General features: G+C 46.1%; 1 protein-coding gene across 1 annotated transcript in view; it reads right to left on the reverse strand.

Moving 5' to 3' along the window:
* The window catches only part of LOC122550986 (stromal interaction molecule 1-like), a 57,401-nt gene extending 40,318 nt beyond the window's left edge, over window positions 1-17,083 (reverse strand). Inside the window, exons 1-5 of the mRNA XM_043692570.1 lie at window positions 16,976-17,083; window positions 11,624-11,739; window positions 3,431-3,608; window positions 1,588-1,765; window positions 813-980 (exon numbers count right to left, since the gene is read on the reverse strand). Of these exons, the coding sequence (XP_043548505.1) occupies window positions 813-980; window positions 1,588-1,765; window positions 3,431-3,608; window positions 11,624-11,739; window positions 16,976-16,983 (648 nt within the window). The 5' untranslated portion in view covers window positions 16,984-17,083. The remainder of the gene's footprint in view (window positions 1-812; window positions 981-1,587; window positions 1,766-3,430; window positions 3,609-11,623; window positions 11,740-16,975) is intronic.
* Window positions 17,084-17,617: the final 534 nt, after the last annotated feature.

A 17,617-nucleotide genomic window follows, 5' to 3' on the forward strand; every position in this document is an offset into this window, starting at 1 on the left:
TGCCTTTCCAAATACATGTACATCCTGTCCCTTAGGATTACCCCAACAACTTGCCCACCACCGACATCACGCTCACTGGTCTATAGTTCCCCGGCTTGTCCTTACCACCCTTCTTAAACAGTGGCATCACGTTAGCCAATCTCCAGTCTTCCGGCACCTCACCTGTGACTATCGATGATACAAATATCTCAGTAAGAGGCCCAGCGATCACTTTCCTAGCTTCCTGGGGATTTATCCACCTTCATTTGTGTGTTGTGCCTGTGGAATTCAGTACTACAGAATGTGGTTGAAGCCAAAACATTATATAATTTGAAGGAGGAGTCGGATATAGTACTTGGAGCAAAAGGGATAAAAGGATGTGGGGGAAAAGCAGGATCCTGCTATTCAGTTGGATAATCAGCCATGATCATAATGAATAGGGGAAGCAGGCTTGAAGTACCATTTGGCCCATCGAGTTCACACCAACCCTCCAGACCGAACACCCTCCTCCATCCCTGCATTTCCCATGGCTAACCCAGCTAGCCTGCAGATCTCGGCACACTACGGGCAATTTAGCATGGCCAACCAACCTAAACTGCACATCTTTGGAGTGTGGGAGAAAACCAGAGCACCCGGAGGAAACCCACACAGACTCAGGGAGAATGTGCAAACTCCACACAGATAGTCAACCGAAGCGGGAATCGAACCCAGGTCCTTGGTGCTGGGAGGCAGCAGTACTAACCACTGAGCCACTGTGCAGCCCCCTAAACTGCCTGGATTTAACCTGTTTCTCTCCTCTCACCTGACACTGACTTTTCACAAACAGCACTTACCCCTTCTTTAGCAATGTTCAGCTGCCTCTCAGCACTCTGCTTCTTGATATTGTAATACTGCACTTCCACCTCATGAGTCAGCTGCAGCCACTTTTGGAGGGTTTCAGGTGGGGACCAGCTCCCACGTGATTCCAATTCCTTTTCCGCTTTCTTCAGGGCCATCCGTACCTGAGGGTGACAGACACAGAGCGTTTCATTTTACATTATCACATTCTAGTTACCCCAAGTAAAGTGGGCGTGGGGACAAGGGACAAAGCTAACACCTTCTTACACAGAAAGTAGGAACAGGAGGAGGCCATTCAATCCCTTGAATCTGCTCTGTCATTTGCTGTGTTCACAGCCAATCATTCAACTCGGTTCCTATCGGTGCCTTCTCCCTGTTGGCCTCAATCGCTTCCTGTGGTCGTGAACTCCACAGGCTCCACACTCGCAGGGTGAAGACATTTGTTCTGATCTCAGTCCTAAACATTTCTTACACCAATTCTGTGAACCCTCACCACAGTTCCAAGCAGCAGGTGAGACTGAATGTAAATGCCAGGCGTACGTTCACAGATCCAATATCGCCAAGGGCCAAGCCCAAAGCCTGATCTTATCTGTGCCCAACGACAACCAATGGCCCCGTCTGACCCACAACCACACCCCCAGTCCTAGCCCGTCCCCACCCCAATCCGCTTCTAATGTTACACTTGCAGTTGTTTCAGTCCACGGACAGTGAGCACACACGGCCCAAACACATCGCACTGTACCTGATCCTAGCGAAACGTACAACTCCTACCTGTTCCAACTCCTCCTCCGCATATTTCTGCCGACTCAGATCGTTCTCCGTGCCTTCCCGCAGTCCCCGTAATCGCTGGGCTTCCTGCTTTGCTGCATTGATCTCATCCCGTAGCTTCTGCTCAAGATTGACTTTCTCCACCTCAACCGATCGATGCTCCTCCTGTGCCTTCTGCAGCCTGCAGGGTCCAAACGTTCAAAACCTCCTCAACACCAAACATGTGTGTGTGTGTGTGTGTAGGGGAACAGGAATCTGCTGGATTTATATTCTGGTCTGATTTAACTTTGAGGTGGGTAACATGCCAGAAGGGATACAAAAGTGCTGAGTGTTTCATGTGTGAAATTAGTATTTTGCCTTCAGTTTACAGCACGGATTTGAAGGTAATTCTGTCATTCAACAGATGGCAGTATGGCTGTTGCTTCATTCAAGAAGTCTTTTTCTGATTGGTTCATTCCCAGAATGTGGGAACTGCTGATAAGGCCAGTAGTTATTAACTGTCTCTGGGGGCTTTGTAAAGGTGGTGGTCTAGCTTTTCCCAGGGCCCTGGGTAATTTGATATGACTGAGTGGCTTTCTGGGCCATTTCAGAGAGCAGGAGTCAGATATACATCCAGACTGGATGAGGAAGGCCATTTCCACTCCCTGTCAGGATATTCATGAACCAGACTGTGACCCCATGACTCAAGGCACTTCAGCAGCTCATGGCCACCCCTCTGGAGCAAAGCAGAGACCCAGAGCAGGAACATGACCTGATGGAATGAAAACGTGTTCTTCATTAGTTCTTGGTTTGGGGTTGGGTAGTGGCTTCACACTGGCAACTCAGCATTGACTCCCCATTCCCAGTCACTGTGAAGGTTCAACCACAATTAGGTTAGGACTGGAGTCACATACAGACAAAACTGGGTAAGACTGGTCACATTCCCTTTCCCGCAGAACAATCATAAAATGGTGAGTCGTAACTTTCAAATTCCAGTCCAACAAGGTAATTATTTTAAACTCTCAGAGGCCTACAGCCCTTCAGCCCAACTTGCCTGTACCGCCCAATTGTCACAATTATCCCAGTCCAATGTGCCATATCCCTCCTTCTCCATCCCAACCAAGCACATGTCGAAATGTTTCTTTTCTTTTACCAGTTGACCAGTGATCAGGTATATTCAATGGTGGGGATTTGAACTAACGAAAGTCCAGTTTGGTAATCTTCACATACCATCAGCTCCATAGTATTACCCCCAACATTCTTCCCTGGCAGAATTATACGAGAGCTGTGCAAGAACAGGTAGGATATATCCTACACAAGAAACTGCTTACCAGGCAAGTTCACAGCATCAAAAACCCTCAGCTCTCAGCATAAGTGAGTATTAATCTGTCAGACTGGAGTAATAACAATGTACTGGCTCGCCCTGAGATCACATTCGCTGATGTCTCCTGAGTAAAGGAGAGCTTTCCTCTTTCCCACTCTGGGCCAGTACGGGACTCCAAAGCCACACAGTGTGGTTATCTATGAACAATTCATCAAAGTGACTCTGTAACCCAGTTCCAGCAGCTCAAGGAGACTCTCAAACCCATCTTCTCAGGATAACTAGGGTTGGGAAATCCTAAGAATGGATAATAGGAGTGATATGGGCCAAATACCTGATCCAGAAAGGTGCAATGCCAACATGCCTAAGCAGCTTTGTCAAGATCAGCCACTTTCATTGTCTGTAACACCCTTTTCTCCACAAACCAAATACTCAAGAGGAGAATGTCCAAGCTCCTGGCATTCTGCAATGAAGCGAGACTTACAGAATAAAGCTCATCAGGAATTCATCCTCCTGACTACGCAGAGTAACTTCCACAATCCTCACCTTTCCTGCAGGTCATGCAGACTCTGCTCTGCTTTCTGCAGTCCCTCCAGATCTTTCATCATTTTCTTCATGTGTTCTTTGGAGTAACGATTCTGGATGTAGGCAAACCAGCAGCCACCAACACCAATCACTATGGAAACCACCAACATGAAATCCTTGAGGTGGTTGTGACGAGTCACTGAAAATTCAAGGGGCAAGATATCACAGTGGTTACAGCACAGGGGCAAGATATCAGAGTGGTTACAACACAGGGGATTGATATCAGAGTGGTTACAGCACAGGGAAATGATATCAGAGTGGTTACAACACAGGGGATTGATATCAGAGTGGTTACAGCACAGGGAAATGATATCAGAGTGGTTACAGCACAGAGAAATGATATCAGAGTGGTTACAGCACAGGGGAATGATATCAGAGTGGTTACAGCACAGAGAAATGATATCAGAGTGGTTACAACACAGGGGATTGATATCACAGTGGTTACAGCACAGGGAAATGATATCAGAGTGGTTAAAGCACAGGGGCAAGATATCAGAGTGGTTACAACACAGAGGCAAGATATCACATTGGTACAGCACTGGGGCAAGATATCATAGTGGTTACAGCACAGGGGAATGATATCACAGTGGTTACAGCACAGGCTAATGATATCACAGTGGTTACAGCACAGGGGCAAGATATCAGAGTGGTTACAGCACAGAGGAATGATATCAGAGTGGTTACAACACAGGGGATTGATATCAGAGTGGTTACAGCACAGGGGCAAGATATCAGAGTGGTTACAACACAGAGGCAAGATATCACATTGGTACAGCACTGGGGCAAGATATCATAGTGGTTACAGCACAGGGGAATGATATCAGAGTGGTTACAGCACAGGCTAATAATATCAGAGTGGTTACAGCACAGGGGCAAGATATCACAGTGGTTACAGCACAGAGGAATGATATCAGAGTGGTTACAGCACAGGGGAATGATATCACAGTGGTTACAGCACAGGGGAATGATATCACAGTGGTTACAGCACAGGGGCAAGATATCTTAGTGGTTACAGCACAGGGGAATGATATCACAGTGGTTACAGCACAGGGGAATGATATCACAGTGGTTACAGCACAGGGGAATGATATCAGAGTGGTTGCAGCACAGGGGCAAGATATCAGAGTGGTTACAGCACAGGGGCAAGATATCACAGTGGTTACAGCACAGGGGAATGATATCACAGTCGTTACAGCACAGGGGAATGATATCAGAGTGGTTACAGCACAGGGGAATGATATCAGAGTGGTTACAGCACAGGGGAATGATATCACAGTAGTTACAGCACAGGGGAATGATATCAGAGTGGTTACATCACAGGGAAATGATATCAGAGTGGTTACAGCACAGGGGAATGATATCACAGTGGTTACAGCACAGGGGAATGATATCACAGTGGTTACAACACACGGGAATGATATCAGAGTGGTTACAGCACAGGGAAATGATATCACAGTGGTTACAGCACAGAGGAATGATATCAGAGTGCTTACAGCACAGGGGCAAGATATCACAGTGGTTACTGCACAGGGGAATGATATCAGAGTGGTTACAGCACAGGGGAATGATATCAGAGTGGTTACAGCACAGGGGAATGATATCAGACTGGTTACAGCACAGGGGCAAGATATCACAGTGGTCTGTCATCCCCAGGAATGCTGCACATTCCCCCTCTTTCAATAATAATCCACTCCATCTTATACTCTAATAGATCCTGTCTCCCCCAACCCCTCCGACAGTACATTCCAGACCCTAACCCCTCGAGTGAACCTCCCTCCTCCCACACCCTTAGACAGTACATTCCAGACTCTAACCATTTCGTGCATGAACATCTTGTGTTCATATCTGCATTGCTTGTTTTATCAATCCCATAATAAATCCGTTCCCTGGATAGGAACAGCTTCTGCTCATCTCCTCTGCCCAGACATCTCAGGATTTTGAAAATCTCGATCAAATCTCTGAAAAACCATCACAACTTCTCCAATCTATGTAACTAAGGTCCTTGGCCCTGGACTCATTCCAGTGAGTCTTTTCACCACTCTCGAATAGCCTTCCTGTCCTTCCCTCGATATAGTGCCCAGAACAGGTCATGAATCCAGATGGGTGTAGTAATGCAGGCAGTTATAAAGGAGGAAGAGCAGGAAGAGAAGCACTGTGATCTCTGATAGTCACCATCAGCATCAGCCATGGTTAGGCACAGCACTGCCAAAAGAAAAGCTCCCTCTACACTGTCCCCATCAAACACTCCCAGGACAGGGACAGCACCGGGTTACAGACAGAGTAAAGCTCTTTCTACACTATCCCCATCAAACACTCCCAGGACAGGGATAGCACGGGGTTAGACACAGGACTGTGGATAGGGGATAGGGGCTTTAGAATCCTGGCTGAGCTGGGTGGATGGGTGAGCAGGGTCTGTTTTTATTAAAGTGATACCGTCGGGTTTGTGCTGTCCCCACCTCAGCGTTATTGAATAACTTCTCGTAATGAAACACCGATAGAGCTAACGTTGTGCTCCACAGTGTGGGAATGAAGCTGGGGACTTCACACTGATAGTGTTCCGGAGGCCAGGCAATGATGGAGAAGTGTGTAAGTAACTTCATCTCACCTGCTCACTGCCTGATTTCTGCAGGATAGCACACCCCCATCAATGGAAATATTAAACAGCTGACTGAAACTCAGATTATCACTTCCTATTTTCGAAGCAGCACTGAGATTAGGCATTGTATTTTTAGCCCACGGACTGTTATTTGTCAGAGGTGACATCTGTCCTTTGATTAGACCTTTCTGACTTGGTTCAAGGATTTAGGGAAATGTTTAAACAGCCTTCCTCTCCTGAAGGTGGAATTAGACTGGCTTGGCTCTCGCTCACAATGGCCCAGTTATTGGCAGCGGCCCAACCCTCTCTTCTCTCGCTCTCTAACCTTACTGTGTTCACCATTCCAGAATGATTACCATTCAATCCTAAACTATCAATAATCTGTACAATTTGCTCTAATGCCTCCCTGTATCCTCACCATGTTGAAATCAAGACCCACTACATCACCTCCACTATTTACTACTCTCCTGGGATTTCAGACTGTGCAACTCCTTCAGTAGCATCTCCCCTTCCTACAATAACCACTTTCATTTATATGGCACCTTCCACACAGTAACCAAGCTGAGATGCTTCACATGAGTGTGGCAGAGGTCAGTCCCGGTGCCACAACTATGTACAATTAATATTAATGATTTCACAAAGAGACCAACAATAATACATCTCAGTTTGCTGACATTACAAATTTCAGTTTGAATATAAGAGTTATGGAGAAATCAGAGACTTTAAAGTGATAAAGACAAGTTAACTGAGAAGGCAACAAGGTGACAGATAGTAGTTAGAAAGGCCAAAGGCACGCTTGCCCTCATTGGAAGGGGCATTGAGTGTAAGGATGACAAGTTATGCTGCAGCGTTACAGAACTTTAGTTAGGTCACACTTGGAATATTGTGTGCAGTTCTGGTCAGCATACTACCAGAAGGTTGTGGATGCTTTGGAGAGGGTACAGAAAAGGTTTACCAGGATGTTGCCTGGTATGGGGGATTTTAGTTATGAAGAAAGGTTGGATAGACTGGGTTTGTTTTCACTGAAACACAGGAGGTTGATGATAGAAGTTTATAAGATTGTAAATGACATGGATAGAGTGGAAAATATGAGACTTTTGCCAGGGTGGAGGGGTCAGTTACTAGGGGATACAAGTTCAAGGTGAGGGGAGGGAATGGGGACGGAGTTTAAGAGATGTGCGAAGTAAGTTTTCCACATAAAGGTGGTGAGTGCCTGGAACATGTTGCCAGAGGAGGTGCTGGAAGCAGACACAACAGCAGCATTCAATGGACAAATACATGAATAGGAAGGGAATAGAGGGATATGGATCCTGTAAGTGAAGGCAGTTTTAGTATGAACAAAGAACAAAGAAAATTGCAGCACAGGTACAAGGCCTTTGGCCCACCAACCCGCACCAATGCAGATCCGCAATCTAAATCTGTCACCAATTTTCTAAGATCTGTAACCCTCTGCTCCCTGCCCATTCGTGTATCTGTCTAGATACATCTTAAATGATGCTATTGTTCCTGACCCTACCACCTCCGCTGGCAAACTATGGAAGGGCAAAATGTGGCAGCACAGGCTTGGAGGGCCGAAGGGGCTGTTCTTGTGCTGCATTGTTCTTTGTTCTAAGCTCAGAATGTGAGAGGTTATTCACTTGGGTTGTAAGAATAGAAAAGTGAATATGTTTTCAAGATGTGGATGTGCTCACACACAGAATACAAACAATTAGTATTAACAGAAAGCAATTGAGAAGGCAAGTAGCAAGCTGGCTTTCATTACAATGGGATTGAAGTATAGACTGGGACATTGGCTCAGTGGTTAGCACTGCTGCCTCACAGCGCCAGGGACCGAGGTTCGATTCCCGCCTCAGGCGACTGTCTGTGTGGAGTTTGCACATTCTCCCCGTGTCTGCGTGGGTTTCCTCCGGGTGCTCCAGTTTCCTCCCACAGTCCAAAGATGTGCAGGTCAGGTGAATTAGCCATGGGAAATTGCCCATAGTGATAGGTGCATTAGTCAGGGTTGAATGTAGGGGAATGGGTCTGGGTGGGTTAATCTTTGGAGGGTTGTGTGGACTTGCTGGGCCGAAGGGCCTATTTCCACACTGTAGGGAATCTAATCTAAAAGATGATGTTTGGCTATAACTGTACAGCTCTTTGGTGAAGCCACATAATGGAGAAAGACCATGGAAAACTACAGCACAGAATGATTTTAGAGTCCTCACACATAAATTTTAACAAGCTAGTAAATATTTAATAAATGGAAATCACGCTTGGCAAATCTACTGGGATTTTGCAAATTTTCAGTAGAGCTGACATGGGTGCACCAGCGGATTTAGTTTATTTGGACTTGCAGACTGCTCTTGACATGTCAGGGATTAATGTGAAAAATTAAGGGGCATGGGGTTGAGGTGGAGAGAAAATTGTTGGCAGACAGAAAACAAAGAGCAGACAGTGAAGATAGGCTCCTTGGATGCTGCCTGACCTGCTGCGTTTTTCCAGCAACACATTTTCAGCTCTGATCTCCAGCATCTGCAGTCCTCACTTTCTCCCAGTGATGATAGGGCCACTGCTAGGACCCCAGCTATTCACAACATATGTTAATGATTTAGATGGTGGACAGATTTTGGAGAGTCAGAAAGGGAGTAATGTGCCTCAGAATCCCATCCTCTGACCTACTCCTGTAGCCACTGTGTTTATATCGCCAAAGCTGCATGGCGAGTTATGAGGAGCACGTAGAGATGCTTCAGTGTGATTTGGATAAGTTCAGTGAGTGGGGAAAATGTATGTCAATTGCTGCAAAATGTGGATAAATGTGGCAAAGTGGTTATCCACTTTGGGCGCAAATACAGGAGGGAGAGTATTAAACTGAATGGCCATAAACAGAGAGGGGATTGTGCAATGAGACCTGGGTGTTCTTGTACACCAGTTCCTGAAGGAAAGCACGCAGGTGCAGCCAGCAGTGAAAAAGGCAAATAGTATAGAGTCAGAGTCATAGAGATGTACAGCATGGAAACAGACTCTTCGGTCCAACCGGTCCATGCCGACCAGATATCCTAACCCAATCTAGTCCCACCTGCCAGCACCCGGCCCATATCCCTCCAAACCCTTCCTATTCAGATACCCATTCAAATGCCTCTTAAATATTGTAACAGCCTCCATCACTTCCTCTGGCAGCTCATTCCATACACGTACCACCCTCTGTGTGAAAAAGTTGCCCCTCAGGTCCCTCTCTCACCCTAAACCTATGCCCTCTAGTTCTGGACTCCCTTACCCCCAGGGAAACGACTTTGTCTATTTATCTTAACCATGCCCCTCATGATTTTGTAAACCTCTAAAAGGTCACCCTTATGTGCTGGCCTTCATAACAAGAGGATTTGAGTACAGGAGCAGAGATGTCTTACTGTAACTGTGGAGCGCCTTGTTGAGACCACAGTTACAGTACTGTCTGCAGTAATGGATTCCTTATCTGAGAAGTCCAGCAACAGGTTTACCAGACTGATTCCTGGAATGGCAGTATTAACATACAAACAGGGGTTGAGTCCGTGAGGATTATATTCTCTAGAATTCACAAGATGAGGGGGTTCTCATAGAAACCCATACAATTCTAACCGGACTACTGGCAATGCTAAACTGCCCATAGTGTCCATGGTTGTGGAGATTAGATGGATTAGCCATTGGAAATGCAGGGTTACACAGGTAGGATAGGGGAGGGTGGTTGTGAGTGGGATGCTCTTTGGAAGGTCTTTGTTGGGTTGAACGACCTGCTTCGGACTGTGGGGATGGTTCTATGATCCTATGCAAGAACCATATTCCGAATGACTGTGGAGTCCAGAACCAGGCATCACAGTTGAAAGCTACATGATAAACCATTGAGGACTGAAATGGGGAAAAATGTCTTCACCCAGAGAATGGTGAGCCTATAGAATTCAATACCAGAGGAAGCAGTCAAGGCCAAAGCATTGTATGATTTCATGAAGGAGTTGGATTATAGCCCTTGTGGCTAAAGGGATGAAAAGATGTGGAGGAGAAACAGGAACCGGCTATTGAGCTGGATGAGCAGCCATGATCATAATGAATGGGGGAAGCAGGCTCAAAGGGCAGAATGGCCTACTCCTGCTCCTAGTTTCTATGTAAGTTCAATGGGTATCAGGAAGGCAATGGCCTTTATTTCAAGGGAATGGAGTATAAAAGCAGGAAGGTCTTGCTAAAACTAGGGCTGAAAATGTGTTGCTGGAAAAGCGCAGCAGGTCAGGCAGCATCCAGGGAACAGGAGAATCGACATTTCGGGCATAAGCCCTTCTTCAGGAATCTTGCTAAAACTATACAAGGCACTAGGCAAAAGTGAGGACTGCAGATGCTGGAGATTACAGTCTAGATTAGAGTGGTGCTAGAAAAGCACAGCAGGTTAGGCAGCATCTGAGGGCGGTTCTTGATGAAGGGCTCCTGCCCAAAACATCGATTTTCCTGCTCCTCGGGTGCTGCCGGACCTGCTGTGCTTTTCCAGCACCACTCTAATCTAGACTCTGATTTCCAGCATCTGCAGTCCTCACTTTTGCCTATAAAAGCAGGAAGGTTTTGCTAAAACTATTTAAGGCACTAGTCAGCCCACTGCTGGAATACTGTGAACAGTTTTGGTTCCCTTATCTAAGGAAAGATATACTGGTACTGGAAGCAGTCCAGCGAAGGTCCACCAGGTTGATATTGGGTATGGCGGGACAGTCTCATGAGGAAAGGTTGAACAGGTTGAGCCTGTACGCATTGGAACATAGAAGGATGGGAGGTGACCTTACTGAAATGTATAAGATCCTGAAGAGACTTGGCAAAGTAGATGCAAAGAGGCTGTTTCCTCTTGTGGGAGTGTGCAGGACCAGAGGACATAATCTCAGAGTACGGGATCGAAAATTTAAGACAGAGATAGGAGGAATTTCTTCACTCAAAGGGTAGCGAATCTCCGCTTTAGTGAAACGGGCAGGACAGGCTGGGCCATTAAGTATATTCAAGGATGAGATAGAAGATTTTTAATCAGTAAGAGAATCAACAGCAATAGGAAAAGGGAAAAGCAGTTGAGGATTACCAGATGAGCCTGAATCTCAATGAACAGTGGGGCAGACTCGATGAGCTGAATGGCCTATTTCTGCTCCTGTGTATGATGGTCTTACTGTGTGCAGTTTTGGTCTCCATTTTTAAGGAAGGATATACTAGTGTAGGAGGTGGCACTAGACTGGTCTCTGGAATGACAGGGCCCTCCTGTGAGGGAAGGCTCAGTTTAGCGGGCTCATACTTTTCAGAGATTAAGATCTCACAAAAACATCCAAGATTCTGAAGACACACTCTTAAGATAAGGACTTATCCACTTAAGACTGAGTTGACACGAAATATCCTCACTCGAAGACTCATGGATTTGGCTATGATTCTGGCGTCCTGGGAATCAAAGACATTTGGACAGCAGGCAGTAAGATCGAGCTGAAGCCCAAGACCAGGCAGTGTCCTGGCCCTTGAGTAGCAATCATGTGTGAGAGGTTTAACTGGCACATAGCAACAGGGAAGGAAACAAAAGAGATCACACAATAACTTACACAGGGGTGGTCCAAACAGCACAGTGTCCAAAGCCTTCAGCTGTAACTTCTGGCGATGACTGCGATCGTTCACTTTGAGCAAGGAGCATGCCAGGGTGAGGTTATTCACAGCCAACCTACCAACACAAGGACAATTCAAACCAGAGTCAAGGAGGCCAGCTGGGAATGCTAATTCCAACTGAAACACAATAAGATTTTATCTCTAACATAAGAACAGTTTTCACTCAATATTGTAACATCACCACTAACAAAACTAAGAAATGTTAAAACATACATTCATTCTCACAGTCCAATCATCATTGGCAAGACTGTATTTATTACCCATGACTGAACCATTAAGGAGGTTAAGAAAGAATCGGGGGGGAGGATGGAACCAGAACCAGGGCAAGGCTGCTGCAGCTTTCTGCACTAATCACAGAATTGTTACAGTGCAGAAGGAGACCATTCAGCCCATCATGTCTGCACCAGTTCTATTGCCCAGTGCCAACTTCCTGCCTTTTCTCCATATCACTGCACACCTTTTCAATCCAAATAACCATCCAATGCCCCTCTTGAATACCTCAATTGAATCTACCTCCACCACATTTTCGATGGTGCATCCAGAAACTAACTGCTCGCTGTGTGAAAACATTTCTCACATCACCTTTGCTTCTTTTGTATATCACAAAGTAGTTTTGTATACTTTATGTGTGGGATATGGGCCTTGCTCTGACAGCTGATGGTAGTGGGTCACCTTCTTCACCTATTGATACCAATTCGGATGCAATTCAATGTCCATTCCAGAGGATAAACCCTGTTTATTTGAGATAGGAGTCTCATACAGGCCGGGAACTGTGGATGTCAGTGAAATATTGACTATTCCCTTGGTTAACTGAGGTGGTGGTTGTGCAGCTGCCTTCATTAACTCCTGAAATCCATTTGGTGTAGGTGTGTCCACAATGGTGTTAGGAAGTTCCAAGATTTTAACTCAGCTATAATCAAGAAAGAGCAACATAGTTCCAGGTGAGGATGCCTTATGGTTGGAGGGGAACATGCACAGTGGGGTGATGTTCCCATCTATCTGCTCCAGTGATGGTGCGGATTGTGGGCTTGGACAGTAGTGTCAAAGGAGCCTTCATGATTTGCTGCAGTACATTTTCTAGACAGAACACACTTCTGCTACGGAGCATTGGTGGTGGAAGGGGTGAATGTTGAAAGTGGTAGACATTGTGCCAGTAACACCAGCTGCTTTGTCCTCGAATGTGCTGAGCCTCTTGAGTGTTTGTTGGAGCTACACCCATCCAGGGCAAGTGGGGAGTATTCCATCACACTCCTGACTTGTGCCTTGGCGATGGTGGGCAGATTTTGTGTAGTCAGAAGGGGCGTAATGTGCCTTAGAATTCCTGACCTTTGACCTACTCTTGTAGCCACTGTGATTATGTGGTGAGTCCAGTTCAATTTCAGGGTAATAGTAACTCCCAGGATGTTTACAGTGGGGGATTCAGTGATGGTAATGGGTGATGGGTGCCCTGTCTGTTACTGGAGATGGATGGGCACAGCAGTTCAGGTCTAATGCTGCCTGAACTGCTATGCTCTTCCAGCACCACTAATCCAAAATCTGGTTTCCAGCATCTGCAGTCATTGTTTTTACCCTGTTACTGGAGATGGGCATTGCCTGGCATTTGTGTGTCACAAGTGTAACTTGCCACTGGTTCAGGAAAAACCTGGATATTGTACAGAAGTTGCTGCATGTGAACACACACTGCTTCAGTATCTGCGGAGCTGTGAATGATGCTGAACATTGTGCAATCAGCAAACTTCCCCACTTCAGACTTTATGATGGAGGGAAGGTCATTGATGAAGCAGCTGAACATGGTTGGCCCTAAGACCTGAGGATCACCTTGGTTATTCTCTTTCTAAGAGATATCAATGAGGAGGTAGGGCAATCTAAGTTTCAGAATCACTTTTACCAAATTTATATTTCCACTCAGTCATTTGCCAAGGTTTCGCCAGTTCTGTGATTTTGGCCCAGACTTGTGAATTAAACAGAGATACCTAAAGAGGCAGACACAGGGGCTGTCGCTATCAATCAGAACTGGCATTAAAGGCAGATCCAAGACATGGGAGATCAATGTAACCAATCACTGTACAGACCAATGCTCTACAAAAATATTCCCATTGTACAGCATCTACACAGACTGTACCTCAGGCATGTTAACTTCAGAGCTCAGAGGGAAACACTAAAACACAAAATTCTTTTGAAGCCTTTCACAACCTTTTCATGAGGACTGAGACGAACCAGGCTCCTCCATCAAAAAAGTCAAATCAGAAATAAAAGCTTTGGAAGGTGGAGCGAGCAAATTGGATAATGAATAGGCTGAGATTGAGCAAGAAAATGATGGTGATTAATTACAGTGATAATTGTACAGTTGGAACTACTGAAAACCAGAGGCTAGTTGCAAGCATGCTTCAGAATCCCAGCTCTGAAGCTGCTTTAAGCAATATCTGAGTAGACATGTAACACCTACTTGTATTGAAAGACAAATTACTGCACAGAGCTCAGCAAATCTTACATTAATCAAATTGTCAATAAACATATAAAATACGACTACCTGTACGTCATGGCAAAAAAAAACCCAGAATCGTTGTTTCATCGATGATTCATCGATCGTTGTTTCATCGATGATTCATCGATCGTTGTTTCATCGATGGTAAAGGTACATTTAAGAGAAACACAAGAAATGTGGCTGTGTCCTTGGATCAAACTCTGAAATAAGGAAATAAAACCCAGAAGAGCAAGGATGCCCCCTCAGCTGCTCTTCTCTAAGATGGACAGCAAACCACAGAGTGATCCTCATCCTCCACCATCAGCCCAACGCCTCACTGTTCAAATGAAAGTAATAGCTCACATTGACACAGCCCACTTTCAGTAAAAATTCTCCTTAGAGGCAAAAATACACACAAAGTAAGAAGCAAAGAGTTAGTTTTGTTGATTGCAGACATGAGAGAGAGAAGGGGTTTCATGCTGTTCTCAGCGAGCAGATATCATTCTCACATACTGAGTATAGACAACATAGCACATGTAGACTACACAATATCCCTGAGCAATTCTGACAGACCAGAGCCCAATCACACTGTCTGTTTACTGACTGAGACTCTCTGACCAGGAGCTCACACACTTTCCAAGTCTGATTGTCAATGAACTGCGAGTGTTGTGTACTGAACTCTCACTGCTGCTTGCAGTGTAGTGCTGTGCACACAATCACACTGCCTTTACCTCGGGCCACAGCAGTTTATGATTTACAGTTTCGAGATGCCATTGCTCTATGGCACTAATTACACATTCCAGATCCTGAGTGATTCGGGTGGGAAAAGGGAAGAGCCCAGCTGGTTTCCCCCAGCTAACTTCCCCTCCTCTCCTTTGACAGTCAGATTACTCGCAGTATTTGTTTCAACTCTTTGAGGCTGTTCTTTACATTCAACATGTACTTGAGTTAAGCAATACAGTGCAACAACTGCACAACGATGGGCACGTCTGACAGCAAGACAGGTCTGAAATAAACGACACATGGTCGGTGACAGTAACACACAAATACTTTGTCCGTGCCAACAGCGAATACACAACCAGGCCTTGCAAAGCGGTCAGCATGACTGGAATGTAGGAAGTCTAAGATTTAGGCTGTCCTGTGAGAGGACAGAAGTGGAGCCACTTTAAGAATTCAGATGATCCGATGTAAAAGAACAGGACTGATACATTCAGAGTAAACTCCAAACCAAACTCCCAAATCTACTCTGTCATCCAGATCCAGCTGTTGGTTTCTCCAATCATCATATTCCAAAACAGGCAAAGGACAGAAATAAAACCATCAGAGACACTCTGCCTACAGCTAGAAGTAGCTAACAAATAAGGCCTACTGGAAAATAATAGGCAATCTTATCTACCAGTGTACTGAGGGCGCCGCACTGTCGGGAGGGTCAGTGCTGAGGGAGCGCCACACTGTCGGAGGGTCAGTGCCGAGGGAGCGCCGTACTGTCGGAGGGTCAGTGATGAGGGAGCGCCGCACTGTCGGAGGGTCAGTGCTGAGGGAGCGCCACACTGTTGGAGGGTCAGTGATGAGGGAGCGCCGTACTGTCGGAGGGTCAGTGCTGAGGGAGCGCCGCACTGTCGGAGGGGCAGTGCTGAGGGAGCGCCGCACTGTCGGAGGGTCAGTACTGAGGGAGTGCCATGCATCCCAAGGAGCAACATAAAACAAAATTAGGCACTTGGGTACAGAATGTGATGCTGATCAGATCACTGAAGCTTGGACAGGAAGGCAGATATAACAAAGTGCAGAGCAGAGAGAGGAGGGAACGTTGAGAAAGGCAATTCCATAGCTAGGCAGCTAACAGCACAGCTCCTGATGGAACAAATCCATCCAATCCCAAGACCATGGACAGTTACTTGGAGTATGAAGCATATTACCAGAGGGCCACTTTCTCAACAGAGAGAGATGACAGGTGGTGGTTTAACCTGAGGGTTATCAGACCGCAGGGCAAGGGGAAAGCCTGAGATGGAGAATCGTTCAGGGTAACCTCAGATGGTGCAGGAATTGAACCCATGCTGTTGGTATCAGCCTGCATGGCAAACCAGCCACCCAGCCAACTGAGCTAACCATTGACTTCCATGGAGTATGGAGTAAACCACAGATGTAGGATTTATCAGACAATGACAATCATGGTTTCTGCTTTAGCACTTCAGTATTTGGTATTAGAATTGAGAGATGTTCTGCATGAGGACATCATTCAGCTCATCGACTCTGTGCTGGCCAATGATCTTCAACGCAACCATCTGTTCCAATCCCATTATCCCAGATGGCCCCATAATCAGCTGGTTCAAAACTATGTGGACAAAAAATCAGGAACAGGCTGGGTCTGACAGAGACTGGCATTGAGCCATTGTAGGTGGGCAATATGTATCTGACATTGATAAGGCAAACAGCAAAGGTCTTGCCCGCAGGGTACGGGAGCTCAAAACTAGAGGGCATGGTTTAAGGTGAGAGGGGAAAGATTTAAAAGGGACCTGAGGGGCAATGTTTCCACATGGAAGGTAGTGCGTATTTGGAATGTACTGCCAGAGAAAGTGGTACAGCCAGGTATAGCTACAACATTTAGGAGACATTTGGATGGGTACATGGGTAGGAAACGTTTAGAGGGATACGGACCAAACGCAGGTAAACAGGACTAGTTCAGTTTGGAAAATTGGTCGATATGGACAAGTTGGATGAAAGGATCTGCTTCCATGCTGTCTGACTGTGTGGTGGGTGCAGGATAGGGTCTATTTGACCTGCAGTCGGTGTGCCTCAACAATACGGTATGGGGCTGTGATATACAAACCTCGGCATATCGTGTCCATTTATGTGCAGCTTTCTGAAGTGCTCTTCGTACTGCGGTAACTCGACATAGTTGATGAGCCACTCGATCACCTCCTCGCCTGTCCAGTTAAATACTGCACAAAGAAAACAGGAAGATACAATGAGCTCCTGAGAGGGGTTACTCACAGAGGAGCTGTACAGGCCATTCAGCAGGAAACACAGCAATCATACACCGGACCTAACTGCCAGCACCATCTGAGCTACAAGGCTGTACGCAGACCATTGATGAGTGGTACAAAACCCCACCTGGGTCCTTTAGGAAAGGATACTGCCATCCTTACCTGATCTTACCTTAGTGTACAAGATGATCAGGGGGTTAGATAGGGTTGACAGTGTGAACCTTTTCCCGCGTATGGAGTCGGGTATTACAAGGGGGCATAGCTTTAAATTAAGGGGGGGTAGATATAGGACTGAAGTTAGGGGTAGGTTCTTCACTCAGCGAGTCGTAAGTTCATGGAATGCCCTGCCAGTAGCAGTGGTGGACTCTCCCTCTTTATGGGCATTTAAGCGGGCATTGGATAGGTATATGGAGGATAGTGGGTTAGTATAGGTTAGGTGGGCTTGGATCGGCGCAACATCGAGGGCCAAAGGGCCTGTACTGCGC

Source organism: Chiloscyllium plagiosum, chromosome 6 (assembly GCF_004010195.1).
Source record: "Chiloscyllium plagiosum isolate BGI_BamShark_2017 chromosome 6, ASM401019v2, whole genome shotgun sequence".
NCBI lineage: Eukaryota > Metazoa > Chordata > Chondrichthyes > Orectolobiformes > Hemiscylliidae > Chiloscyllium > Chiloscyllium plagiosum.